The sequence below is a fragment of the Pituophis catenifer genome, unplaced genomic scaffold (assembly GCF_029215685.1).
Source record: "Pituophis catenifer annectens isolate HBS135680 unplaced genomic scaffold, rPitCat1.0.hap2 SCAF_2, whole genome shotgun sequence".
Taxonomy (NCBI): domain Eukaryota; kingdom Metazoa; phylum Chordata; class Lepidosauria; order Squamata; family Colubridae; genus Pituophis; species Pituophis catenifer.
In genome coordinates, this window is record NW_027256882.1 from 135,377,379 (window position 1) to 135,405,059 (window position 27,681).

Genomic DNA, 27,681 nt, shown 5'->3' on the forward strand with positions numbered 1-27,681 from the left:
CCATTTTGTCATTAACAGTAAGGTAGCAGAGTAAGAAAGAAGTATAGAAGGAAAGTAGTGCAGCATATCAGCAGTATTATTATGTCTTTTAATTGTTGTTGTTGCTCTAAAGTTGTTATTTGTAGATTCCTGGTATGGACATTAATATTAACTGAAAAATTCCTACTTTGTTTGTGGACGTATTGAATGGGATGATCAAAAGAGTTATTTGAAAGATGCTTTTATTTCACCATGTAACCTGAGATATGATTGTCCAAATTATTCTAATAGATCTTATTTTTTGCTGCTTAAGTGCAAAGTTTAGCCAACTGCTCTTTTTCAATAGTTTTCATCCACAAGGCGTGTTAGGCTTTGAAACTAGAGCTCATCTTTTTCACCCTCGAATAAAAAAAAAATATTGGTCCTCTTGAATTGAATAAAAAGGTAAGAGAAAAATTAATTGACTATATAAAAAAATAAATAATGGGCAGCAGCACACTAGAATTGAACTCCACTGCCGTGTTCATAGTCAGCCATCTCTGAAAAGAGATAATTGTCTGCGTAACAAAGTAAAAAATGATCGAAACTGTCCATTTGTACAGCAAAATATGGCTGACTTAACAAGTATGGTGCTCACTTTGATCTTCCAAAAAGTTTTTTGTCTTCATCTAAGAAATACAGACTTGAAGTACAGCCAGAATAATTAATCCAATTCCTTAAATCAAAGAGGGGACCGACATTCTCAGTTTCCAGAAACAGATAATGTTTTTATTATGATTAAATATATAGCATTTTTTATGTCTTCTCCTAGGAACTGAAAGCCACTTTCCTTCCCCAATCAGATTCTGGTTAGAAATTCTATCTCTAACTGCAATCTCACATATCTCAAGGGCATCAAGTTGGAAAAGGTTGCTATAACATTTATTTTTAAAAGTAATTGTCAGATGGATGACTATTAAATAACTGCAAATGCATTTGATTTATTAAAACTCCTAAAGCATGACATGCTGTATAAAAATGGAGTTCTAGCAATGGTTCTGCCAAATATAATTGGAGTAACCTTAAAGTAAAACCCATTTATCATCTTTAATCCACAAGAGTTTGTCTTAATATAGGAACCGTGGTGGTGCAGTGGTCAGAATGCAATATTGCAGGCTAACTCTGCCTACTGCCAGAAGTTCAATCCTGACAGGGCTCAAGGTTAACTCAGCCTTCCATCCTTCCGAGGTCGATAAAATAAGGAGCCAGATTGTTGGGGGCAATTTGTTGACTCTATAAACCACTCAGAGAGTGCTATAAAGCACTGTGGGGTGGTGTATAAGTCTAAATGCTATTGTCTTTTATAATTTTGAATTATTACTACGTTTTCAGTTAAAAATTCTTGAAAATTAATATCCTTTGTTAATAACAAAGCATGTGGAATCTTCGTTTGAATAATCAGTAAGCAGATACTTTGTTCTGTCTATACTTCTGCAACTTTAGCAAAGGGTAGTATTTGGCTAACTTTGCCTGTTTGATCAGAAGCTAAGCAAAACTGCACGAGGTTTGTACTTGAGTGTAAGACAGCAGAAAATCCCAAGGTTGCAGCCAAGATTTAGAAATTTTAAAAAGTACCCAAAGATAGTAAGGGCAACCACTCCTGTACTATTACCAAAAGAAAAAACCACTCAAATTTATGTCTGGGTAGTTATCGGGTTCTAAGTGTCTTTTAAGGGATCTTTACCATCACAAGGCAACTGTAAACAAGTAGCGGCAGCTTAAGCTGCATAGGGAGGAAGAAACTAGGGTGCATGATTAGACATATTTTTAACCAACGCTAAGCTATGGAGAAATGTTGTTCAAACACTGCAACTTTGTAAAGATCCTCTTGTCCCTTTTTGCCATATCCCTTTAGTTGTTGCAGAGAGAAACAACAGATTTCAAACAGACAGATTTCAAGGTTTACTGTTTTAACAGATGTTCACATATAAGCCATAAATATGAACAGAGCATTTAATTTAAATATCTGGATTATGTGTCCATAGATGTCTTCTCAAGAGCTTGAATCAGTGGTATTCAGAGCTGAATTTGGCTACATCAGATAACTCAAGGGTAGTGTAACCTGTTTAATTGCTTCTCCGTGGTACAAAATTTACTGCAATGGGTACCTTCCCCGTCTCTTCCATTCCTATTGTTACTCCTTTTTTTCCAATATATTTATTACCCTTTTATCCACTCTCTCAATTTTGATGTTAAGATTTATAAAATTTGAAAAATCCACCTTCCTTCCTGCTTTCCTTCCATCCCCTCACCTTCCTTCCTCATTTTTACTTCAGGAAATCACCAAACGGGAAGCAGCGAGTAGGCAGTTAAGCTGTATTCAGCTGCCTGTCGACTCGTCAGTGGTACGTAAGATCTGGCATGAACACCACAAGCTTTGTCTGATAGTTTTCTCTCCCTCAATCTCTCTCTCTCTCTGCCTGTCTCTCTGTCTCTGTGTTGTGAGCAGTCACATCATTGCCACTGTTCTCATTACGATAGATGTTTGGTTATGAATTTGTTCTCATTGTCAAGTTGATCTTGATTTTAAGTCTCTTCCTTCTTTGAGGGAATTAAGAGGGTATCTCTCCAATGAGCGGAAACCTCTTTTAGATTCCTTAAGAGAGTCCTTTTCATAAACTTTAGACCCCCTGCCAGCATTTCTAAAAGAGGAAGATCTTGAACTTCCTACCAACTTAGAAGCTAGCAATGTGCCCTGACCATTGCCCTTCAGCTCACAGATGGATAGAAATTCTTGCCACTTGCTTTAACTTTGGTTTTGATTGAGCCAAGATAATTGATCGTAGCTTACATCTACCTATTAATGTACGCTGATTTTTAATGAATATAGGTTTATGTTTCTAATTTTTGGAGACAGAGTATTATTGTTTCAGCTGTCTCAGTTGTATTACCAACAACAAAGGAGTATGAATGTAGGCCCAGAGTTCATTCAGATCAGTAAGAAACTTGCCCATATGCCCAGCATGAATTCTAAGAAAATATAAAGCATATAGTTTCATGCCATAATCTCCCTTATAGACATGCCTTACAAATTGTCACTTAACCCTTTTGCGTACCAATGCTGACTCTCTTTTTTAAAAAGAGAGAGAAAAAGGGAGAGAGACAGAGACACTAGGAAAAGGTATCAAAGATAGACGGGACCTAAAATCAAGCATGCTTTGTGGATGTTCATATGTGAGAAGACTCTGTCCTGAAAAAGGACATTCTAGAATTGAGGCAGCTACTGACAGTATATATAATATATAATCAGAGACCTTGGGGAATTCTTTATATTGACTGGAGGTTAGAAAAAAAGGGTACATAGGACAGGTCAGGGAAAAAAAGGGAATATAAATCCTTCTTAAAGGATTTACAAAATGTTGGTAGAATATTGTTACAGTTTTTTAAAAATGAATGAAAAAGAACATACTTGTGTATGCGTCAGATATTGACATCATGCAAATATACTCCCCTGTCTTAGATCTATGAAATCAAGCACATCACAAATTCTGTTATCCTTTCCATTGCCTTGTTCTATTATAAACCTGTCCTTCCCTATTTTCCTCCGTTTCTTCTGGTATTGGAAGTGGGGGCTTCTGTTTAGATCCTTTTTTTTGACTGCTCAGATTTCTCCAGTCTGGTGCTTTCCAGAGATATTGAAACTACACCATCCTCTGGCCAACATGATATACACTTCTGGAGAGCACCAGAGTCAGGACAGCTGTTATAGCCATAGGCTGCCTTCCCTACATATTGGTCAGTTCCTGGCACATCTCATGCTTATCATGAACAAACTATACTTTTTGCTCATCTAATGCCTTTTTCATTCAGAAAGGCAAACTAGGAGTGAAAAAACAGGTAATTTCTTCAGGAACCTAGGTGGGTAAGGCTTGCCTGTGGTAAATTAGTGTGCTTAGCATTTTCAAGTTGCTTTTGGGTTCTATGGCAGGATGATGTAAAAAAAATGGGTTTGGTGCTGAAGGGAGGGAGGATAAAATACACTGGCAACTTGTATTAAATAGCACATCAGACAAACTGTCACCTAATAACTAAAAAATCTGTTTGGAATGCAGATTAAAAAAATGAAGGAAAAAAAAGCATATTGAATTCCATTTTTGCCAATTGCAGTGTTATCAAAACCAAGCTTTTAATGCAGACTCCCTTCTTATTTTAAAGGATGACTTTACTGATAAGTATCGTTAATGCTTTTTTGAGTTTTTTAATGAGCATTACCTTCAAACATTTGTGAAGATATTTTTTGTGATATGGACCCAGCATCATTTTACATGATTTTTAATATAATATACATATATTTAATTTGCATGTTTAATAAAACTATAAAGACACAGGTCTGCACAGGCATTTTTCTCGCAGTCACACGATCCTTTTTAAGTCAGATTTGAATTGCAGGAAAAGTTTGTTGACAGGATACAGTCCTCCATGTGGAAATTCTAAATTCTCCAAGCTTAAAGCCAATCCATTACCCATTAGATTTTGAAGCATATGAACAGAGATAATATTTCGGAAATATTTTTTATTTATTTTATTTTTATTTTATTATGAAATTTATTTACTGTCCATCTCGTGTCAAACAACTTTGGGTGGCTTACAGCATAAATATTTAATTAAGATTGCAATTTAGCTCAAGTTAATCATTTATTATTGAGAAAATGAGCTCAAATGCACTGTCTCAATAAAGAGAAATGGGCAGCTATGTCACAACCACATTATAAATTCTGAGGATCATTCTGAAGGGGCCATTTCCATTATGACTTTTAAGCAACACAAAATAAAGACCATCCCTTACATTGGACTCAATTGTTTTGGTATAAGGGATCGGTTAATCATGAAAGGCTGAAATGCTACACTTAAATTAATATGCATTAGGGCAACCACTAAGAGAAAATTACTAACCACTAAGGGAAAATTACTTTATCTTTTTTTTATATACTGTACTTCTTATACTGCTTTATGAAGAAATATGGGTAAGACCTAACACAATTGCTAATGTATTAATCCATGAGCTGCAGATGTGAATGGATTACTGCTTTTAGCCTTATTTTAGCATTAAAAGAAGCAGATGATTCTAATATGTATATTGGGAAAATATCCAAAGGAAGTGACATCAACTTAACTCTAGGTCAGAATAGAAATCTAGTCACAAGTTCATCTTAACTGAATTCTGTATTCTTCAGAAGCATTTTTTTAAAATGGCCCCACCTAACATGAAGTCAGGCAATGAAAATTTGCTTAAAATAGTTTTACTTTAACCCTGAAAAACAGGATTCTGTCCTGTTGGAAGGAGCCCAAGGATGTGCATGCTGGCTTCATTGCCTTGATCCTGAACTCTAAGTGTTAGTGGGGAAGATTTGAGCAGAAATTGGTGGAATCATGTTTGAATGAATACAATTCATTGGATGTCAAATGCAAGGAAGAGCCCTGTCAAGTAGGGATTGTCTTTCAAACCTTCATGATCAGTGGCCAAACCCAAATGGACCATCGTGCAGGGACCATCATGGAGAACTCATGCTCTTTCACTGTTTTATGTTTTCCAAGGGCTAAATAGGGATAGAAATGTGCAGGGTTTCCTATTTATGAATTCCCTGTGCTTAGATGCAAGATACATCTTTAAAAAGTCCACAGCTTGATTGGAGAGAAATGCCTTGCAGATATGTTTATCTACATAGATACACAAGCACACATTTAACTGGAAAAATAAAGGTCAGTACATTGATGATGTGACCTGGATGCTAATCAGGCAAAATTTTCAATTAATTTCAAAAGTCTGCTATTGAACATTATCCTCCCAACCAAACCCGTTCCACTTCAAATTTTTCTCCAGCATCACATGCCATCATGGTGAGCTAAAGCTTTTTAGTACAACAGCATGGATCTTATTGTATTTTGCTGGGTTAATTGCCTTTCTTTCCTGATTTCATAAGGTTTTGTGTGTTTGTGTGTGTATGTGTGTTATCACCAATTTATTTCTTCTGTGGACTGTCTTTATGAAGCTATCTTGGGTCAGAATTGCCAAAAAAAAGCAGCCTTCAGTCCTTCTGGGCTATTTTACTTCTGGTTCATATTATAGATTATTGCATTACATTAAGCCATGATTGCTTAATTGTAGTTTCCTCAATAAACCAAAGTTAACTGAGTTCAAATATAGTTAGTCATTAACCATGGCTCATAAGCTACAGTGCTTATGCACAAAATATATTAATTCAAAACTAAATGACATGTGGCTTAGTGCAGTGTCTTAATATACCCCTATTATCATTTGATTGCCCCAGAGATAGGCTCTAAAATGGTAATAATGCTTGATTTAAATCAAGGTAAAGAAAGGAAATGAAGGAGACAAAGACAATTAACATTGGACATTAAAAATATTCCAGGATAACCCTTTAATAGAAAAAGGTCTTATGAATTGCATTACCATTTGATAAAAGAACCTTGACAGCCATTATTTATAGGCTGTTGATTCTAATTTCACTGTCAGAAGCTAAAAATTATTTTTGAGGGACAGCCCTTCAATTCATCCTAATGATTGGATGAATTAAATGAAGGATAGGCCCATTCCCCTGAATCATATTGCTAAAATAGATAGGCCCACTTCAGATTTCATCTTTCTCAACCAGATCTCTGATTAGCTAATTTCAAGGGGTAAAAGTTAGGGTGTTGTAGGAAAATGCAGTGGTTCTGTGGATTGAAGAAAAAAAAGTTGATCCCCGCCTTGTTCCTTTCAACTATTCAGATGAATGGTTCTGTATGTTATAGGAATCGATCCGAAAAGTATATACAGTATATTTTGATTCAAGGCTGCATTCAATTGACTATAATTTCTGCCTTCTCCACCACCTTCATTTAGTCAATATAAAAACCAAGACATACTTTCAGATGTCTGCTTAAAACTATTGTGATTGGGCTAAATTATTGATTAGAATAGAACGAGTGATAAATGCTTGGGAATTAAGATGTGTTAGAGGTTCCTTTGAAGACCTTGGGGAAGAGGAAGGGGGTATTAGAAGCTGGGAGTTAACTACGCTTCCAGGTTGGGTGTCTAGCAGAATGAGATTAAAGCAATTGTATTTGCTTGTCTCAAGTCTTTAGCTGCTTTAGCTGCTCTTTCCAAAAGTGTATTGTGTAGTGAAACTGGACTACAGATGTGGAATTAAATATTTGCATGCCTCATGTTGTGGAAGGTGGTGTCCTACTGTGGCAACAGTTCAATGGAGCAGTGATTCTTGTGTCTGGTGGGAGAAAGAGTCCTCTTATTCAAATAGGGAATGGCCAGGTAACTTATCCTATTTTTCCTGCTGGCTAAGGCACTTTGTTTTTCTCTAGGGGGATGCTACTAAGTCCGATTCTGAGGGGGAACTTTTCCCCCATAGTTTGGAAGAAGAATGTGGACTTAAGAAAAATTTTTCAAATCCAGCTTGTAAGTAATAATATGATTGCTGTTGTTTTTCCTGCAAATAAATGTTTGCTATTTGTTACATGAAACTTCATGTATATTTATTTTCTTGGTTATGAAGTATAAGAAAAGCAGAAAAAGAGGAAGTCCCAAAAATAGTTTTTCTCAAGACTATCTATCTCCAACCTGGTCCTTCAAGTCTTCCAGAAATACACCTATAGCCATCATAACTGAGTCCATCCATCTTGCTGCTGGTTGTCCTCTTCTTCTCTTTATTTCCACCTTTCTCATCATTAGAGCCTTTTCCAGAGAGTTCAGTTTTTATATAATGTCTTAAAGGTGCTTTTTTTGTTCAAAAGGCAACTGGGTTGTTTTTTCCTTCAGGAAGTAGAAGAAAATGTTTCACTTCTCACAAGAAGCTTCATCAGTTCTGGTGGGGTGGGGATGATGAAGCTTCTTGAATGAGAAGCAAAACATTTTCTTTTTCTTCCTCAAGGAAAAAACAGTCGAGTTGCCTTTTGAATTTAAAAAAAAAAGCACCTTTGAGGCAACTATGACTGGATGTCTGAGAATCTCCACAGACATCTTTATATAATGTGTCTGAATTGGTTTCCTTAGGAATATCTAGATCAGGGGTGTCAAACTGGTGGCCTGTGGGCCGGATGTGTCACATGTAGGCCACACTCACCCCAGCTCCGCAAAGAGGAAAAACATCACGAAACGTCACGTGACAGCAACATGACGCCACGAGTTTGACACCCATTATCTAGATGGACTGCAAAAATCTTGATTCATCATTAGATGGCAGGAAAGGGGTTGAGATACCTCTATATTTGTTACTATCTAGGGGCAAAATGTACCAGATTTTTGGTAGTGCACATACAATAGCTGTTGTAATAATAATAATATGTGTGTGTGTGTGTGTGTTTATAGCTTCAATCAATATGATGTAAGAAATGTCTTCAGAAAGATTCTCTTCACTGGAGGAACTCAACCATAATGAGAGAGGAGCATGGGATAATGTTGATAATTTTGAATATGATGTATGGCTCATCATACAGTATAAAGCTGATATTTGGGACAAAAATCTCTCTATGATAAAGAGTGAAGAGAAAATATTGCTCTGAGTGTACCTTAAGAATGAGAAAGCTATGGCCATCAGAAGTTAAAACTCATTAAATCCTGACTTCTGTGATAGAAAAACAATAGTGGTTGCAGTTCAGGGACAACAAGAAGACCATTTCTAGCATACCTCTGCTAGATGTGATTGTCGTCCATCTTGCATACTACGGAGAGGAAACTGGCCTTGATAGTATCTTAAAGTAAGAGTAGGAAAACAGAGGAGTGTTATTGGTAATTCATTAGCATTCATTCATGGTAAAAGGACCGGCGAACCTAGAAAATGAAGATTTGAGAGTCTTGCATTAGAAGATTGAGAGAGGAATGATCAAATCAAGACACATATGAAAGTTGTCCTGATCTCTTAAAACCACATGTCTCTGACTATATAGGGCATGATATGAATGTTTTGCTTCCTATTTTTTCAGTGATGGCTCTTTGTGACCACCCAGAGCTAAAGAAGAGCTTGACTCCCCCACTTATCATTCACACAGCTGCTACACCCATGTCCATGCCAAAAAGTGCCATCTATGGAGAAGTGGCTCAGGACTATGGTTCCCGAAGAGCTAGTGGCATCTCCATGGATCCTAATACATTTGATCTCAAATCCCCGGTATGTGGTTCACTTTCTACCTTGTATCCTTTGCTTCTCGCCCTTTGCTCCTAGTTTGCCAGCATATTTTAAAATTAATTTATTCCACCAGTTTGATATCTTTTTGGCACTGTTAATGGAGTTATTGCTTCTAGCATTTTGTTGATATCCCTTATATTCTCACTTGCATCACTTCAGGTCAGTGCCCGGAGTTCTCCACATAGCCCATGGAGTGCAGGAAGTAGCTGGAACAGCCGCAGGTCGAGCTGGAACAGCATTGGGCGGGCACCTAGCTTGAAACGCCGTACAAACCAGAGCAGTGAGCATAAATCGCTTTTGTCCGGGGATGGAAAGCAGAGTTCGGAGGAAGGGGAAAGCTCGGATGAAGAGCAATCCAGCAGGACTGGGAGCATCAATGGCTCTATACCTCACCGCATGGAGTCACTAGAAACCAAAGGCTCCTTTGACTTCCAAGATACCCTGCAGGTGCCTTCTCTTTACCGGACCAGCAGTATCCATAGTAGCCACAGCTCTGCGGCAGACTACAATAGCAAAGCCACCTCAAGAGTCTTGATTCAGCAGCTTCATTTGGATGATCCGCTCCCAGAATGCGATGACTTGGATGATGAAGGCAATTTAGTAAGTGAGAGCCAGCTTACTTGGCACCTTTTTGCTTGTGTCAGGATTTGTTCTGTCCCCGTCTCACACATGCACACCAGCAGTTGACCAAGAGTTAAAATAAACCAGCAGACAAGAATTTCCTTTGATAACAGAATTGGCAGCAACCCAGTGGCTGCTTGCCAAAAGTTTTTACTTACAAAGGGAGGTTTTTCTCCTCCGTCCGAAACTTCAAAGTTGTCCACAAAAGCCAAAGAATAGTCAAGTCCAGTCCAAAAATCAATCCAAGCAGAGCATATAATAAAGTTCCAGAAATGCAGAATTATTTGCTAGCTTTCAGTTTTGTTCGTCACAAGGCTTGACTGGCCACCATACCCCCTTTTATCCCCTGTGGGGTGTGGTCCAGTGACTCAGCTTAATCTCTGGCACACCTCTTCCTCTGCTACGCACACTTATCTCTGCGACGCTGTCGGGGGTCCAGCCAAGACTCATCTCCATCGCTGACCAACTGTGGCTGCTCCGAAGTGCCTGGCCCCTGGCCTATCTCTTGGCCTTCGGAGGACACCTGAGGCATTGCCAGAGAGGAGGGTCCTGGAGAGGGAGGCCTTGCCAACTCCTCTCCTTCACTTTCTGAGTCTTCTCTCTCTGATAAGACAGGCTCAGGGGTCAGAGTCACAACAGGATTGTTTGCTGTAGAAGAGAGTGAAATGTTTTCCTTGATCCTTGTTAATTTGCAGAAGGATAACATATCATGCCAATATATTCTTATCTATTGGGCACTGACATATTTATTAATTAATAAATAACTGAAGCCTGTAAGCTAGAGAAATCACAGGGGTCATAACTTAACATGCCCATAAGAGATTGTGTCATGTCATCATATCACATATCACAATATATAATAATATATCATATTGGCAGAGTTAACACAAATACTTAAATTTAAGTGATCATTTGACTAAAAATATTTAGAAGTTCTGTATCAGGGGTATCAAACTCAAGGCCCACAGGCTGGATCTGGCCCACGGTGTGCTTAGATCTGACCCATGGGGCTGACCTGAAAACAGCGAAGGACCGGCCCACGGTACTTCTGTCAGCAAAAATGGAGCTCAGGAGCACCGTTTTCAGTGGCAGAGCACTCAGGCCACCACAGTTACTCTTGACACGAGTGACGTCGAACTGGCCACACCCCCTGGTCACACCCTCCCTGCCCTCCGGAGGTCAAACACAACCATGATGCTGCCCTCAATGAAATCAGGTTTGATACCCCTGTTCTATATGATTCTAACTTCCTATCCTTTTTTGTTTACTCTTGCTCTCCACTCATTATCACATAATCTTCATATGTCACCTTCTTGAATCAATATCTCCCATGAACTCCAGAACTTTGTCTTTGAGATAGCCTAATAAGTAATCACAAAAAAAAAAAAAAAGATCCAATTTGGACCTAAATCAATGAGATGCTGGTAATGCCTCTGTTTCCACTCTGTCCCCCTCAGTTTTCCTGTGTGCTAGATATTCCGACTTCAATTACCACAATCTCCAGCCAACATGGCTAAAATATTATGGATTCAACTCATGTGGAAGATGCCAACTAGGGAAAAACTGTTGTAGGGGAGAAGAAGATGAGATGGAATAACATTTGGATACTGGCTTTGGGGAACTAGCTATCATAGACATGTATTATGATAGCTAGTCCCCCAAAGCCAGTATCCAAATGTTATGGATAAAGAGGAATGTTATAAATCTTCTGTATCCTATCAATCATCTGGGTAGATTTCATGCCACCTTCAGCAATCCTTATGCTAAGGAGCATGGTTGTCATGGAAGGAGACCTGTGCTCAAGATGATCCATGATATATTCAGTTCCAAGCACTGCTGATTTGGAGTGAGGATATTTTAGCATGCACCATCTTATAAATGTTTGTGATGATTCTTCCTAGATATATTTGGCAACTGAGCAAGTAAATAAATAGCTAAATATGCACTAGGGCTTGCAAAAAAGAGGGTGATCAGCTGGGTATCTGAGATTCTTACATACAGATCAATGGTGGGATTCAAAAAATTTTATTACCAGTTCTGTGGGCGTGGCTTGGTGGGCATGGCTTGGTGGGCATGGCATGGGAAGGATACTGTAAAATCTCCATTCCCACCCCACTCCAAGGGAAGGTTACTGCAAAATCCCCATTCCTTCCCAATCAGCTGGGATTCGGGAGGCAGAGAATAGATGGGGGCGGGGCCAGTCAGAGGTGGTATTTACCGGTTCTCCGAACTACTCAAAATTTCCGCTACCGGTTCTCCAGAACAGATCAGAACCTGCTGAATACCACTTCTGATACAGATGTGTACATACACACATCTTTTTCAGTTTCCCTTTTCTGCTTTCATTGAAAAGTAAGGGAAAAGGCACATTGACCAATGCATTGCTGGACACAACCATTCCAGCTGTGAGATTGAAAGAGAAGGTAACCTTGGTCAGGATATAATTTTTATAATCAGAGCTAGCCCTGGTTACAGTTTGGTCTGAGCAAAGGATAAAATAATCCCACTCCAGAAAAGCAACCTATATTAGTTGTTAAATCTTATTTCATCACAGGATAACATCTTCTACAATAGCTAAAGGTTAAGACCAGTTTAGGGCTACAGATTGGAGCTGAGCTAGCTGTATCACTCTGCTTAAGAGTACAGCTGCACAACAGAAATCTTGTCTTTTTTTGGGGGGGGGGGGGGTTGGGTTAGAGAGAATGTTCAGCCTTTTTCCCCAATCTTCTTTTTCATGTCAGAACAGGAAGGAGAAGAGCAAACTCAAGCTCAATTAGCCCAAGAATCTGTGGTTTGTTTGCTAAATAATGTGAGAGGCACCAGCATTTACTTGATTGCCTTCAGCAAGATATTCTTCACACACACAGAAAGAGGTAGGGAGGGGTTATTAGCCTTTTTTTCCCCTTTCAAAGGGCTGTATAATCTCCTTAATTTCAAGCAGGTGATTTCTTCTACCATTAACTGTTATTAAGATTCCTAAGTAAGGGCAAAAATTGGCCTTTTCGTCTCATGGGGCCACAAGAATCTTGGTATTAACGTCAATATAAAAAGGCAGTAGTCTCATTAATGATAGTTTTTTTTTTTTCCCTGAGCCAGTAGGAAGCCATTTAAGAAATGCTAGTTAACATCAGTAGGCATAGTACTAAAAACAAGAGGAAAAAGTCACTGGCAATTTGAAACTGATAAAGCTACATTAGCTTTACTTGACAGCAAAACTCTGCCATTTGTACTGGGACCCATTAAATTCCAATGCTGCTCAAGACAACACAAAAACCATCAGAGATGGTTATAAGGAAGCAAATTGCAAGACAGAAACCTAAAGCTTAAACATGAGCAAGGGCAACTAGAGAGATTGTACATGACACCCATTAGGAAGGAACATGGTCTTTGGGCACTCAGAAGGTGTGGAATGTAACTATTGAAATAACAGCCTATAGAAACCCTCCCTTGTGTAGCCCTGGCTCCTGGAATGGCAAGCGAGGACTGCATGACGGCATCATGCTAGATAATGATAGTAAATTAATTAGCCTCAAAAACAATTAAGGCTTGATGGAATTGAATCCAATCTGTCAACTCCAATTCTGCAACATCAGGTTTAAAAACAACAGTGAAATGAGCAAGAATACCAGCTTTAAGTAGAGAAAATGAATGGGCTGGAAGACTGCAGCCAATGCAATCCCAAATTGCATTAACAGAGGGATACAATCAAAATCAAGTGAGGTACTAATATCAGTCTATAAAGAGTGTTAGTAAGACCACACCTAGAATACTGCATCCAGTTTTGGTCACCACACTATAAAAAAAGATGTTGAGACTCTAGAAAAAAAGATGTTCTTGAGACTGAGGACCAAGGTAGACATACCATTAATTATGCACTTTCATAATAAATAGCAAAAGTATTGTGCACTAATGTTTTTGTTAAATAAATATAGACCAAGTGGACTTTCTAGGAAGGACTCCATTGGTAACTGAAGTACAGTAAAAAAACACCCTTCAAAGACTGTTCAGGCTTCCCCTCATTTCCTGTTTATATGTTGCAAAGTTAACAAATAAACTGTAATTGTGCCAAATCTAGTATGGCCCTGAAATATTCAGTAGCTGATTTTTCAGTTTTGTCATTCTTTTAAATATCTGACTTGTCTTCATCACTTGGTGGAACAGCCCTAAAGGACATGGAAAAGATATTCAAATGCTACAATGTGTTTACACCCCCCAAATATCAGCCTTGTGCAAGCTACAAGGCTGATATTTGCTCCACCAAGTGTTAGTCTATAACACATTTATTGACTGGTTACTGATAGTTGATCCTAAAAGGCTAAATCTATTCACCACTACAGTATCTTCATTTTCTGTTCTGTTGGGGGTGGCTCTACTTGTTGTCATTTGTTTGTTTTTAAATTTAGCCCCATTTTTCACTGTGCTCCTTGAATTTTATTATTAGGGCTTATAGATTCTTTGCATTTTCAGCCATCAGTGTAGTATCATCAGCATAGAAAGGACTACAGTTTTTTCTTCTAAATGTTCTATAACTACACTAATTTCTTTCAGTCCAGTTTCCCTTAATACACATTTGGCATAGTAGATTGAATAAATAAGAGGAGAGTTTATGGCCTTGTCTCACTTCTTTGCCAACCTTGAGCCAGCATGTTACACCTGCTCGCCAACCTGCTCCATGTTATACCTATTCCCCAACCAAAAAAGGTGGTTGGTTGGTGGGACTGATGGATTGATCGATTGATAGATTGATTGAATATTCTTGCTCAAAAATCATCATAATGTTGCACATTAGAGTGAAAAAAATAATGGAAGAACAAGAAGTTAGTATTAAAATGGTTGAAAACATTAGAACAACAAAACACTAAATTTATAAGGCCAGATTTTAAATTGTCTTGATATCTTTTTTTGGAAACAATGAGTGTGAGCTGGAGAGCAATTATAATTTTAAATATACTACAGTGTGAGTGCAATATGGGGAAAAATGAATGGCCCTTTCTTATAATTTAATAGCAACATATGGTATTATAAGACAAATAGTCCCTTAATTTGTAATACTGTAAACCATTAAAACTATTAAGATTAAAACCTTTATCTTGAGTAGAGCCCAGAAAACAATTAGTAACCAGTTCGGATCTTCCAATATTGATATAATATGATCTCCAAATAACACACTCAGGTGCAATATTTTGTACATCTAACCATCTGCTGTTCAGAGTTAGCCCTTTTAAGTACATGATAATCATATAGATATGATCAAACTAGGATTTAAAGAAAAATCAGATCAATTCAGTTAAAATTATGCTAGTACACAAAATACAGCTTTTCAAATACACTCCTTTCTCTTTCACTCTCTCAGAAAATCAACATCAGTAAAATATCAAGGACATTCTCAAGCTATGAACCTGATCTTTTAGGATTGCAAATTTCTGGAACAGCTTCACTCCCAAATTTTTATGCCTGCCTTTCTTCTGACTAGAAGCACTACTGCTTTAATTAGTACATTTCTAGTATGGTGTTAAGGATATTGGTGTTGTGTTACTAACCAGCAGAGTAAATGCACAAGGAAACACTGCTGAGAGCAATGAATAAGAGATATGCAAACTGGTTTATCAAAAGCTTACTTTATAGTAGAAAAACAGTCTCATAGTCTTTAAACAAATCCAAGTCTTTGCCAGTTAAATCAGTCCAGTAGTTACAGATATCTTCTTACCAAACAAACATTAGTTGGTTAGAATAACAAACTCACTCTGGTTCACAAACCACGATGGTAGCAGATCCATCCAACCGATGATAGCATATCATAGCAACTCCTCACACAATGGTAGCTTATCATCAACTGAATACGTTACAGTACCTTGCTTAAATACGTTCACAACTAATTACAGCATGACTCAGCATTACAATGAATCAGCAGGAAAACTTTAAAGTCACATAATACATTTCATATTAAAGTTACAGAACACATATATTGCCTGGACAACTTGTTAGGCTCAAACCATATCCTAACATATGGAATGGAATGGAAACGCTGAAGGCTTTAAAAAAAATCCCTGTCAATAACAGGTGGCCCTCAGGTTACCTCCATATATTCAGTAACTGTTTGAACTTTCAATTGGTCCCACAAGTTCCAGTATTGCAGCATTCCCAGAGACATGCATTTGTAAGCTAGGCACTCAGCACCTGGATCAAAATTTTGACATTATGCAGTCACATCCCAAAGGTACTTTTTCAAGAGGCAACTGGATTTTCTGGTTTTCTTTGAAGATGTTTAGCTTCTCATCCAAGATGCTTCTTCAGCTCTGACTGGATGATGGGGAAGTCAGAGCTGAAGAAGCTTCTTGGATGTGAAGCGAAACGTCCTCAAAGAAAAACCAGAAAGTCCAGTTGCCTCTTGAAAAAGCACCTTTGTGACAACCATGACCTGGGTGACTAAGAATCTCCATAAACTTGCAGTCATGTGATTGGGACAACTCACTGCAGCCAATTCACCGCGGCTAACATGCTACAGCCAACTTGTCATGGCCAGTTTGCCACAGTCAACTTGCCACAGCCAACTTGCCATGGAACAACTTGCTGCAGGATAATTCAGTTTAATTATTTAAAATAAATAAAAAGTTATTTTAATTTTTGTCATTCACATTTCATTCTGTCCCTCCTTAGTCATCCTTTCTTTAATGATTCTTTCCCATCATTTCTTTGATATTAGTGTAACTCATGTCTCACAGCGAGTTGACCATGATGAGTTGTCCTGCTGTGAATTCGCCGTGGTAAGTTGTCCCATGGTGAATTGGCTGAGGCAAGTTGGCCATGGCAAATTGTCATAGACCCCACAGGATACAATTGCTGATGTTCCCTTTCCAACAGGCAAAGTTAATGAGGAAGCTGTCAGAAGTCGTCTTCACAGGAGGTCCTCACTTAACGGCAGCATCTCAGACTGCCATCACTAAGTGGCATAGTTGTGATGTCACACTTTACAACCATGTCACTTATCAATGACAGTTTCAGTCTCAATTTATTCACTACCTTTCTAAATAAAATGGGCCTTTAAGTCAGTATTTAATTCCCGCCTGAACAAATTCCTGCAGTTTTCTTGGCAAGACTTTTTGGAAGTATTTTGCCATTGCCTGTTAGTTAAGGCTGAGAGGGAGTGACTGGCCCAGTGGCTTCAGGCCTAAGGCAAGACTCAGAATCTCCTGGTTTCTCACCTGATACCTTAGCCACTATACCAAATTCGCTCCTATATATGTAAAATACGAGTTGACATTTTAAAAAATGAAGCAGGTGGCCAAGCGTTGCTTTTGGGGGTAGATATGTTCAATAAAAAAGGGATGCAGTGGCTCAGTGGCTAAGATGCTGAGCTTGTCAATCAAAAGTTCAGCAGTTCAGCGGTTCGAATCCCTAGTGCCACGTAACGGGGCAAGCTCCCGTTACTTGTCCCAGCTTCTGCCAACCTAGCAGTTCGAAAGCACATTAAAAAATGCAAGTAGAAAAATAGGGACCATCTTTGGTGGGAAGGTAACAGCGTTCCATGTGCCTTTGGCATTTAGTCATGATGGCCACATGACCACAGAGATGTCTTCGGACAGCGCTGGCTCTTCGGCTCTGAAACAGAGATGATCACCGCCCCCTAGAGTCAGGAACGACTAGCGCATATGTGCAAGGTGAACCTTTAGCTTTTACCTTATGTGCAATCTTGGCTTGGCTTGCATTCCTAAATTTCAGTTTCTCTTCACAATGTTTACTATCTCAAATGCATTAATTGCTATGTTTTCTTCTCCTACATCTTTATTCATGCTGACCAGGTGTGTCTTCTGAAGTAGATGTGGTTTGAATAAAATAATTGAGCTATCACTTTGAACATAATGTGAACTCTAGAAGCAATCAAGCTGATTGTAAGCAAGCTAGCACTTCTAGTCTTCCCAAGGAGAGAAACTCAAATTACATTGCAGCACTCTTGTTCCACTTGATGCTTCTCAAATATACTGGATGCCAGTGTCTATAATCCTCAACCAACACTGAGTATGATAAACAACAATAAACAGCAAGTGATGGAACATGTAGTCCAATACATCCAGAGAACTGGAGAACTCCAGGTTGGGAGAACTGAGTCGGAAGAACTTTAAAAAAACCATGCAAAATATTGAATCTGCGCATGTACAATATGTTGCCCAGGAGAGTCCAAACATATGTAAACATTTGACTGAATATATTTCCATCATCTCGTATAGACAAAACAAATGAAGATTGATAGATAGAAAATGGGATTGTTCTCCCTCCGCCTTTGTTATTTCATTTAGTCTTTTAATGGCTTGATTAGGAAAAAAAATTAAACAACCCAAACCATCACTGACATGAAAATTGGAATATATATGTGTGTGTGTGTATGTACATGTATACACACACACACACACACACACACAAGGATTCTAGACCACTGACTGGTTTTAACTTAACAACAGAGTCTCCTTAATGTAATGCTTTGAATAAAGCACTACATTTTTTTGAAACTCAAAACCCAATTGCAAAATAATCAAGACCAAATTACAGTTACTTGTTGATGTCCCCAGGGAAGCTTTCTGGCTAAGACTTCATGTGGCCTCAACAGCTTTCAATAATCCTTCCTAATTAAGGTGGTTTGATGGGCATCGGGGAATCAGGTGCTCCACAGTAGATGCAAACCTTTGGGCAGGGTAGAAGTTGAACAGTGCTCTATGGCAACCACGGGTTTAATCACTGAACAAAACACGGCATATTTTTTGTTACGGAGCAAAGAATCAAAGGGCGAGGATATACTGTATTTTTGCGGTAGTGGCGAATATCTGTAGCTCGGGTGGAGGATGAGGGTGGAGGTTGGTTCTCCAAGCTTGTGGGTTGGTTTCCAAATGTTTCGTTACCAGGCTAGATAACACCTTCAATGGAATTTAGATGATTTCTGTCTCAGTGTTCTTCTGCTTATAAAGGCTTTGTGTGGTCAGTAGGTAAGTGTGAAAAGTGTTCTTATACGAGAATACTGTTCATCCCCAAGCAATTTCATCATAATGCTCATTTTTATTTGTTTGTTCGTTTATTTATTTATATCCCGCCTTTATTATTTTTATAAACAACTCAAGGCAGTAAACTTATTCGATACTTCTACTTCTGTCTATTTACTGCACAACAGCAATGTTGTGAGATAAGTAGGGCTGAGAAATAGTGACTGGCCCAAAGCCAGGAAGCCAGTTTTTATGCCTAAGGCCGGAGTAGAACTCATAGTTTCCTGGTTTCTAGGGAAGCATTGTAACTACCAGATCAAACAAGCTTATTGTTCTGTCTAGTATCTGGCGCTAATAAGGTACTAAACTGAGCTCATAGTATATACTTGTTCAGTTCTATTATACTCATAGATTTTGGATTTATTGCCAAATATCCAAAAGAAACAGTTTTGCTTATTTTTAAGAAATAAAATATCTTATTCATATTGTATCCACCTGCCAGGGAAGCCTTATGCACATGTTTTGGTCATACAAGTCATTGATTTTGGCTGTTATCGACCATGACACTTTATGTTATTGTTTTTCTAGTCGTCTGTTTGCAATAGGATCCTCTTTCAGCAGGGAAAGGTCTGTCTGTGCATGATGGGTTTTATTTTGTTGCCTCCCGTTAGTGCAAATGCCCGACTGGACTATGGAGAAAGGACTGAACCCAAATCATCATGCATTAAATAATTGGAATCATCATGCTTAGAAACCAGATTTCATGTGAAATTCCATGGAGAGCCTGAAGCGTCCTTTTTTAATACACAATCTGTATAATTGAGCAGTTGCTATTCATTTGTTAGAAATTGCAGTTGTGGGTGCAGCATCAATAAGAGCCAAAGATTTATTGCACAGGACTTCTCTTCCAATTTGCCTAATTATCTAACACGAACTACTGCTATCTTAATGCCTGGAACAGGAAACACCCTGCTTTCCCACCATGCAGTTCGGGAGAGATAACATATGATCATGCCATAGGTCTGACTTTAATTGGCAAACTGTTCATAAATTCCCAATGACTAGAAATATATTTAATTTGAAATGTAATCATTTGTTTCAAACAATGCATGCTCATTGAGCTCTGAATAATAAGCAACAAGAGAGCTGTCAGGTTTTTCAGAGCTGAAACAAAGAATAGTTTTCTAGCTTGTAGCTAATATTTTAATGCTTAGAATTTTATAATTTTAAGTTTACATTTGCCACCTTGGGAACTTCTTTGATTTGTTTTGTCTCACTTGGCATAATTTGCTTTCCAGCAGACAGTGATTTTACATCATAGTGGCTTGACCCATATAATAGCATGAGCAAATTCAAGCTTTGTTGAATTTTTTTTTTCCCTTATGCTTTGGGGCAATGTCTATCTCTGAGAATATTCCTTTGTAAACTCAATGTTGGAGTTATAACCAGATGACATATTTCGATTTAGCTACATTTGGCTTCTAAAATTCTGCCAGAGGTATTGAATTAGTCACATGCCTGAGCCTATACCTGAAAGCTGGACTTCATAATATAAAGATCTTTTTGAAGTAAAAGAGAACTGAAGTATTTTTCACTTCAGGATATTTGACATTGTTTAATTTTTGCCTACACACACACAAACACAGGTTCCTTTTTCACTCTAGGATTAGTGTTGGAAATTTTATCCCAATATAACTCTTTCTGTGACAATGCAGGTAGCAGCAGAAACTCTACACTGACCCCATCCAGCCATCCATACCCCTGGAGACAATCTGGCTTGTTTTTTCTTGGTTCAAATCCATACCAAAATGTGTGGCATGGAAACTTAGCTTGTGTTTGTTTGCTTCCTGACAGGGTAATCCTGTTTTTAGAGGATTGATGCCCTCTTAAAGAGGAATAGGCTCCCTTATCTCTGCAGTACTGAGGATAATCACATTCTAGGACCTTCCAGAAAGCAAATATGAGGGTAGCGGCTTCATTTTATGCAATGGGGAAATTGTTACAGTCATAGCTGGCCATCTGCAATTGCCACACAATTCTGTCGTTTTGCCTATAGCTGAGATGTGTAAGATGTTGAGCATGTGTATTTTACATATATTTTCTTCCTTCCCTGTATGGAGTTGAAATGGATACGCATTATTTGCTTCCATTCCACACCACTCTGTTCTGATAACAACACTACTGGTAATTCTCGACTTATGACCACAATTGAGTACAAAATTTCTGTTGCTAAGTGAGACATTTGTTAACTGAATTTTGCCCAATTTTATGACCTTTCTTGCCACAGTTGTTAAGTGAATCAGTGCAGTTAAGTTAGTGACGGGGTTGTTAAGTGAATCTGGCTTCCCCATTGATTTTGCTTCTCAGAAGATCGCAAAAGGTGATTGCATGACCTTGGAACAGTGCAACCGTCATAAATATGAGTCAGTTGTGAATTTTGATTATGTGACCAAGAGGAATTGAGGATGCTGCAATGATTGTAAGCGTGAAAAATTGTCATGTCAGTTTTTTCAGTGCCATTGTAATTTTGAACGGTCACTAAATGAGCTGTTGTAAATCGAGGACTACCCGTGTAAAGGATTGACAGGTAGCCTTGTTTGTTTTAGTTCATGGTTTACCACCTAGATGTCCCAGTCAGAGATGATCTTCAGCCTGAAGACAGCAAAATATAGTCAGGACTGGGGGCGGAAGAACAGAAATAAGAGCTGTGGTGGCACAGTGGTTAGAGTGCAGAATTGCAGGCTAACTCACTGCTCACTCGAGGAGTTTGATTCTCACCAGCTCAAAGTTGACTCAGCCTTCCATCCTTCTGAGGTGGGTAAAATGAGGACCCAGGTTTTGGGGGGCAATAGGCTGACTTTGTAAATCACATACAGAGGGATGTAAAGCACTGTGAAATGGTATCAATGGTGGGTTGCCCCTGGTTCAGACCAGTTCACAAGAACCGGTAGTAAAACCGGCGGGAGGCTCCGCCCACTGACCTGGACATCATCATCGGTGATCTGCGCATGCGCAGAAGAGTGCGCGGGTGTGATGTGAACAGATATTAAAGGTAAGTAGAACCCATCCCTGAGTGGTATATACCGAAGGCCTATTGCTGTTGCCAATTAAAGAACGATATTAACTCTTTACTGGTCTGCTGTCTGGTTTTCAGATCCTGGTTTTCAATGTAGAATGACTGATTTCCCAATGATGTTCTCTCTCTCTCTCTCTTTAAGAGTAAAAAGGATCGCATGAAGGCTTGGATAAGGAAACGCCTCCCTTCTTGGTGCAAGGAGAGAGATTCCTGGTCTATCTACATCTTTGCTCCTCAATCTAAGTAAGGCAACCCATATTTGATTGCTGGAAATATGTTGGAACATGCTGGGCTTAATGTTTGCTGAGGCTAGCAATCACAATATTCTGCAGAACTCTCAGAGGCCAAAATGTTGAAAGAGGCCTTCTTATCTAAAAGATTGGCACCAGTATTCACAGGTGCTGTCTGCATCTAATATTTCTGGGAGGGCAATTAATATATGTTGTAATCTGCAAATCATAACAGAGAAGGATTTAGGGGGGAAAACTATAACCCAGTGGTAAGGTATGTGATTGGCATGTCAAAAGTCCTGGAATGTATGATATTTCCATTTTAAGGAAATATCTAGCATGAAATAATGAAGGAATGATCGTGAAGACCTGCTGCCAATTTAGAGGAAGCACAAAGTTTCCAGAAAATTGTATCATACTATAAAATAGTATATCACAGTAGTAGCAACAATAACTATTAAATTATTTCTAGCTTTGCTCAGCTGCTTATCTGTTTTCACCTCACCTACCATCCATGGCCCCTAAAATCCTTGCTTAGTATGCCAACGCTACCCTCGTCTTATAAAGCCTTCTCACCAGCAATATGAATATATTATATGAAAGGGATGTAGTATTGCTACACAAAGTCAAGCTTTTCTATTACACTTTGGAAGGAAACAGAAACTTTCTGGATCCTGAGGGACTTGTCTACTGCTAAAACTTTCCAATTTCAAATAGTAGATATCATTCTTCTAGAGCCAGTTACAGTATTTGATCCAGATAATTGGGGAAAGGAATGGAGCACAGAATCAATCCCAAACATCTCTAGCTAGTGCTGGAAATTCCTATCTGAAACCACGCAGAGCAGCAGGCAGTCAACACAAAGTACGCATAACCAAACTTACCGACTCAACTCAAATTTCAATGGAAAAACTCTGAACATCCTAGGACCAAGCTAAATCCAAAACCACTACGGAATTCCTAGAACCTTGGCATTCTGACAAATTAGCCATAATGCTCAGCAAAAACCTGAAAAAGAAACAAAAAAGATAATCTCCTTCAGCCGCCAATACCCAGATAAGCAGGAATTAACAACAGACAAACAAGCAGAGAACCCCAATCAAGGAACTACCGAGAAGAAAACCACACTCCCATCCAACTATTGTACTGTATTACAAGCTACTGTATATAAACAGGGCGCAAGCCCCACTCTTACTGGCACTGATGATGTTATATAGTCAGATAATGAAATGTCTGCAAGCAAACAACCAAGCTCAGAAAACACCAAAGATTCCACAGTTCAATCCTGAGCTACAAATGTTCTTTTCCGTTATAGCCAAATTTAATATAAGACAGTTTTTAAACTTTTCCTGGGGAACAAATACTTTGCTGAAAATTTCTGCTAGAATCGCACTTTACATTAAATGCACACACTTCATCTCACTCTCTGTCTCTCTCACACACATAAATAGCCATAAAAATTAACACCAAATGGATCCCCAAAATATTTTCATCATAAGCTAATGTCAGAGTAAATTGGGCATAATATTTTGAACAGAGTAGCTTCAGCAATTTTGTGCCCCTGGATCACTGTAAAGTGTTTTTATGTCCTTTGGACTATATCAGTATGGGAGGGGGCCTTTTTCCTGCATCACATGAGGCTTCCATAAATATGCCTCAAAGTAATTAGAAATTTAGCAAATGTTTGAAATGCTAATTTGCCTTATTACTTCATAAAATGTCATACTTAAAAGAAATTTAAAGTCCAGCTAAATGAATAATCCATCATTCCCCTCTCCAAGGTTAAAGCAGGTGGACACAAATTAGAATAAACTACTATATACTGAGAGAGTACGGATATTTTTTAGTTGTAATTTCCTTCCTTCAAGTTGCTGTTTGCTTTGACTGAGAAATTGTCCCTATGACCTTTACCCCTTTTCTGGTTCTTTTAGACCAACTTTTGCCAAGCTGGTGTCTTCCAGATGTACTGGGAGTACAGCTCCCAGAATTCCAAGTTAGTATGAGTGTCAGCACATCTTGAAGACACCAGCTTGCACAGGGCTGGTTTAACTTTAGAGGCTACCAGGAAAAAAAGGAACTTACATCAAAGCTTTAATTTGGCCTTTTCCAACCTACTTCCTTCCCAATATGTTGGGACTCTATTCTCAGAATTCTCATCAAATCTTGCTAACAGTTTCAAGAGCGGTTTATTCTCAGAACAAATAAGAATGCTTTTCCTCTAAGGTTCAACTGCCTTCCCTATATCTTTTTATAAGTGTGATTAATTTAATCTTCCGTAATTCTGAAAGTTAAAGGAAAGACTGGGCAAGATCTTTTTCAGAGAGCCCTCATACGCAGTTTTGAGTTCTCCATCTTCCAGTTCCCTCGTTTCCCCTCCTAACCAGTCTTTTCTTCTCCCAGCATATTCTTTACAGGAAGTCTTTGATTTACAACAATTGAGCCCAATATTGCCATTGCTAAGCAAAGCAGTTGTTAAGTGAGTTATACCCCATTTACCATCATTTTTGCCACAGTTGTTAAGCGAATCATGTGCTTGTTAAATGAATCTGTCTTCCCCCATTGACTTTGCTTGTTGGAGGGCAACTGGGAAGATTACAGACGGCGATCACATTGACATTGCAGCCATCATAAATACATGCCAGTTGCCAAGAATCCAAATTTTAATCACATGACTTTTGGGTACTGCTATAGTTGTAAGTGTGAAAACCAATCATAAGTCACTTTTTTCAGTGCCATTGTAACTTCAAACGGCCCCTAAATGAATGGTTGTAAATCAAGGGCTACCTATATTGCTTCTTCCCCCTTTCCCACTTTTGACCAAAGTATTTTCTCTTCCTTCCTTATTTCCTTCCTTGATTATCTACAAAAAACAAAACTATGTTATAGCCAACACCTTTTCATATATATATATTTTTGTAAACAAGTTTTATTAAAATTTTTCTTTCATCATACATATTTTATGAACAGAGTGTTGACCGGGTCACATTTTATACATATAATCTATTCCTATCTTCCCATTTTTTCCCTATTCATCTCTTTTGTATAATTCTTTATCACAATTTAATCATTTTTCACCATATCTTGTTATTTCAGCTTCTGCCGTATTGTTCTTTTTTTTTTCAAAGTCCATTTTGCATGTTCCAATTTCAGCCATAATATTCTTTTTTCATACTTCTTTATCTTATCTTAATTTCTTAAAACATAATACATAAACAGTATTGCTATCTGCCCTTAATTCCTAATCTCTTACAATAACATCAATTAATTATATTACTCCATTACAAAATCCCCATCCCACTTTTTAACATTTCAACTTTGTCTCTTAATTTAAGTTATCTTCAAAGTTAAATCAAATTGCCATTTCACATTTCATATGCTATTCTGTTTTACTATAAGTAATATACATCATCATATTCAAATCTTTCATTAAAACCCTTTAACTTTAACTTAGTTGACCAACCACAGTTAATAATATTAATACAGTTCCCTTAAATCTACTAATATATACCTTATTTCCCTTCCTCCTTTCCACTAATCTTCCCTTCTTTGCCCATTTTCTCTTGGTCTCTCCAAAATTCCACTTCTTGATAATTATCTTCTTTTATTCCATTCTCTTAACATCGTCTTTCTTTTTTTAAAATATATATTTATTACATCTTTTCTTCTGAGTCCTTTTTCTCACTTTTAGATATATTATTCAAGTAATTCTCCCCAAGCTTTCTCCTAATCTCTTTCCACTATTTCCCTCTTTACCCTTTGATTGACTCTTTTTTGATGGATGTTCTCCCCATCCATTCTTTTTTTGCCACTGTAAATCCCAGTGAAATCATCTAATTGCTTTTTGCATTCAATTCCTTTTTCTTGCTCCTCATTTATGCTCTCTTTTACCACCTTCTCCCCTATTTCCTGTTCTGTGTATTCCAGCAAGATTTCTGACTTTTTATTACCCTTTAGTGATTCACGCATATTTTTAAACATCTCAATTAGTTCCTCACACATCCAAGACTCCATATTGCCAATTTAAGAAACTGTTGAAACTTTTAAATTATGTCACAGTTAATTAAAATTTAAAATCCATATAGTCTCTTTTTGTTTTCAAATAATATCCAATTCAAGTATTTATCCAGTCCTCTCCATGTTAAAGATTTGTTATCTTCCACAGCCATTGAGAATCAAAACCAAGCAATATAGAAAGACAAATACTCCTTAAAAGTTCTCACAGTTTCCAAATTATCTTTTAGTAGTCAAGGTCACAGCTGTTACTTTCTCTTCTATCTTCCAACAAATATTGCAGTACTCTCTTTCTGGCAGCAGATGTCTCTCTCAAATCCACAATATTCTCAAACCAACTACTGTAAATGTCAAAACTGTCAAAAATATTTTAAATCCACATAAAACATATTTTTCCTCTGGTTCTTTCCTTTTATTATTTTTAATTTTCCCCAACTCCAATTGTAGATGCAAAAACTTTCTTGGGCTTTAGTATTTTAGCCTCCTCTTTGTTCTTCTCCCTCCATAGAATTTCCCAAATGCCAATTAGCCGCCTTTTAATGTTCCAATTCAGAATTTTCTTTTACCTGTGAGTTGGCCAATCACTCACCCGGTACCAGCACTCAAACACCGTTCCTGCACAAAGACTTAGTCTGGTTGCCCCAGTTTCAGAACGGTCATTTTACAAAGGCCACCACCCCTGTCGCCGGTCCGAAGATCTGCCTCCGATCTTTTGAGGAACTTGCCTGTTCCTCTTGGTTGTCTGAGATGTCTCTCCTTCTTCACCATCCCTACAGGACGCTTCCGGTCCGAAGACCGCCCCCCCCCCGACAACGGTTTGCCTGGCTGGATTTTTGCGGAGCTCATCAGAGCCTGCTATTTTTCCAGCTGGTCTCACCGCGACGCTTCCAGTTTCTCCACCTTTTCATAATTTTTTGGAGGTCAGGATAGTGATGAACTTGGGGAACGCTTGAGACTGAGGAACTCAAAATCTTTGCCACTGGTTGAATCTAATGACACTCTTCCTACCCATATCTTTAATTGCCATATGGCAAGCATGAACCATTGGCTTGTGAAGAACCAGAGCAAGCAACATCTTGTAATATCTCTTTTATAAAAAGAACTACGTTGCCATCAGGAGTGGGTAAATGGTCCCAACAAATCCAAGGCAGAACTGCAGAAGAAACTAATTATCCACCTCCAGTGGAGTCCAACTACAAGGAAGCTAGGCCAGAAGGGTGAATCATGCAGGGAATACTGGGCAGTCTGCTCTCCATATGCCTATTTTAGCTCACAAAAGTCATTCATTCATTCATTCATTCATTCATTCATTCATTCATTCATTCATTCCTTATGACATGTGATCACTATCTCACAATTTGGGAAAGACGGTACTGTATGTCAAGACAGATTTTGGTGATGGTTTTCTTTAGATGATTTGCATGCAGGAGGTAGAAGACGAGGATAAGGACAGATGAGGGTTGTCCCTGTCAAGAAAGGCCTGTTTCCAAAAATTAATTGCAGTTGCAGCTTTTTTACAATAGGAAAGAAAAGGTAGTCCAATATCCGTAGAAAAGGAAGAGGATTGTTTCTCTGCTTTGCACAGATTTCCAGTGACTTCTCTTCCTCTTCCCTTT

The 27,681-nt window shown here is 38.3% G+C and overlaps 1 protein-coding gene across 1 annotated transcript in view; it reads left to right on the top strand.

Annotated features, from left to right (window-relative positions):
• The window catches only part of CACNA1G (calcium voltage-gated channel subunit alpha1 G), a 407,319-nt gene that overhangs the window by 283,518 nt on the left and 96,120 nt on the right, over positions 1 to 27,681 (top strand). The window contains exons 14-18 of the mRNA XM_070934658.1: positions 2,295 to 2,363; positions 7,339 to 7,432; positions 8,956 to 9,140; positions 9,318 to 9,758; positions 21,967 to 22,067. Of these exons, the coding sequence (XP_070790759.1) occupies positions 2,295 to 2,363; positions 7,339 to 7,432; positions 8,956 to 9,140; positions 9,318 to 9,758; positions 21,967 to 22,067 (890 nt within the window). The remainder of the gene's footprint in view (positions 1 to 2,294; positions 2,364 to 7,338; positions 7,433 to 8,955; positions 9,141 to 9,317; positions 9,759 to 21,966; positions 22,068 to 27,681) is intronic.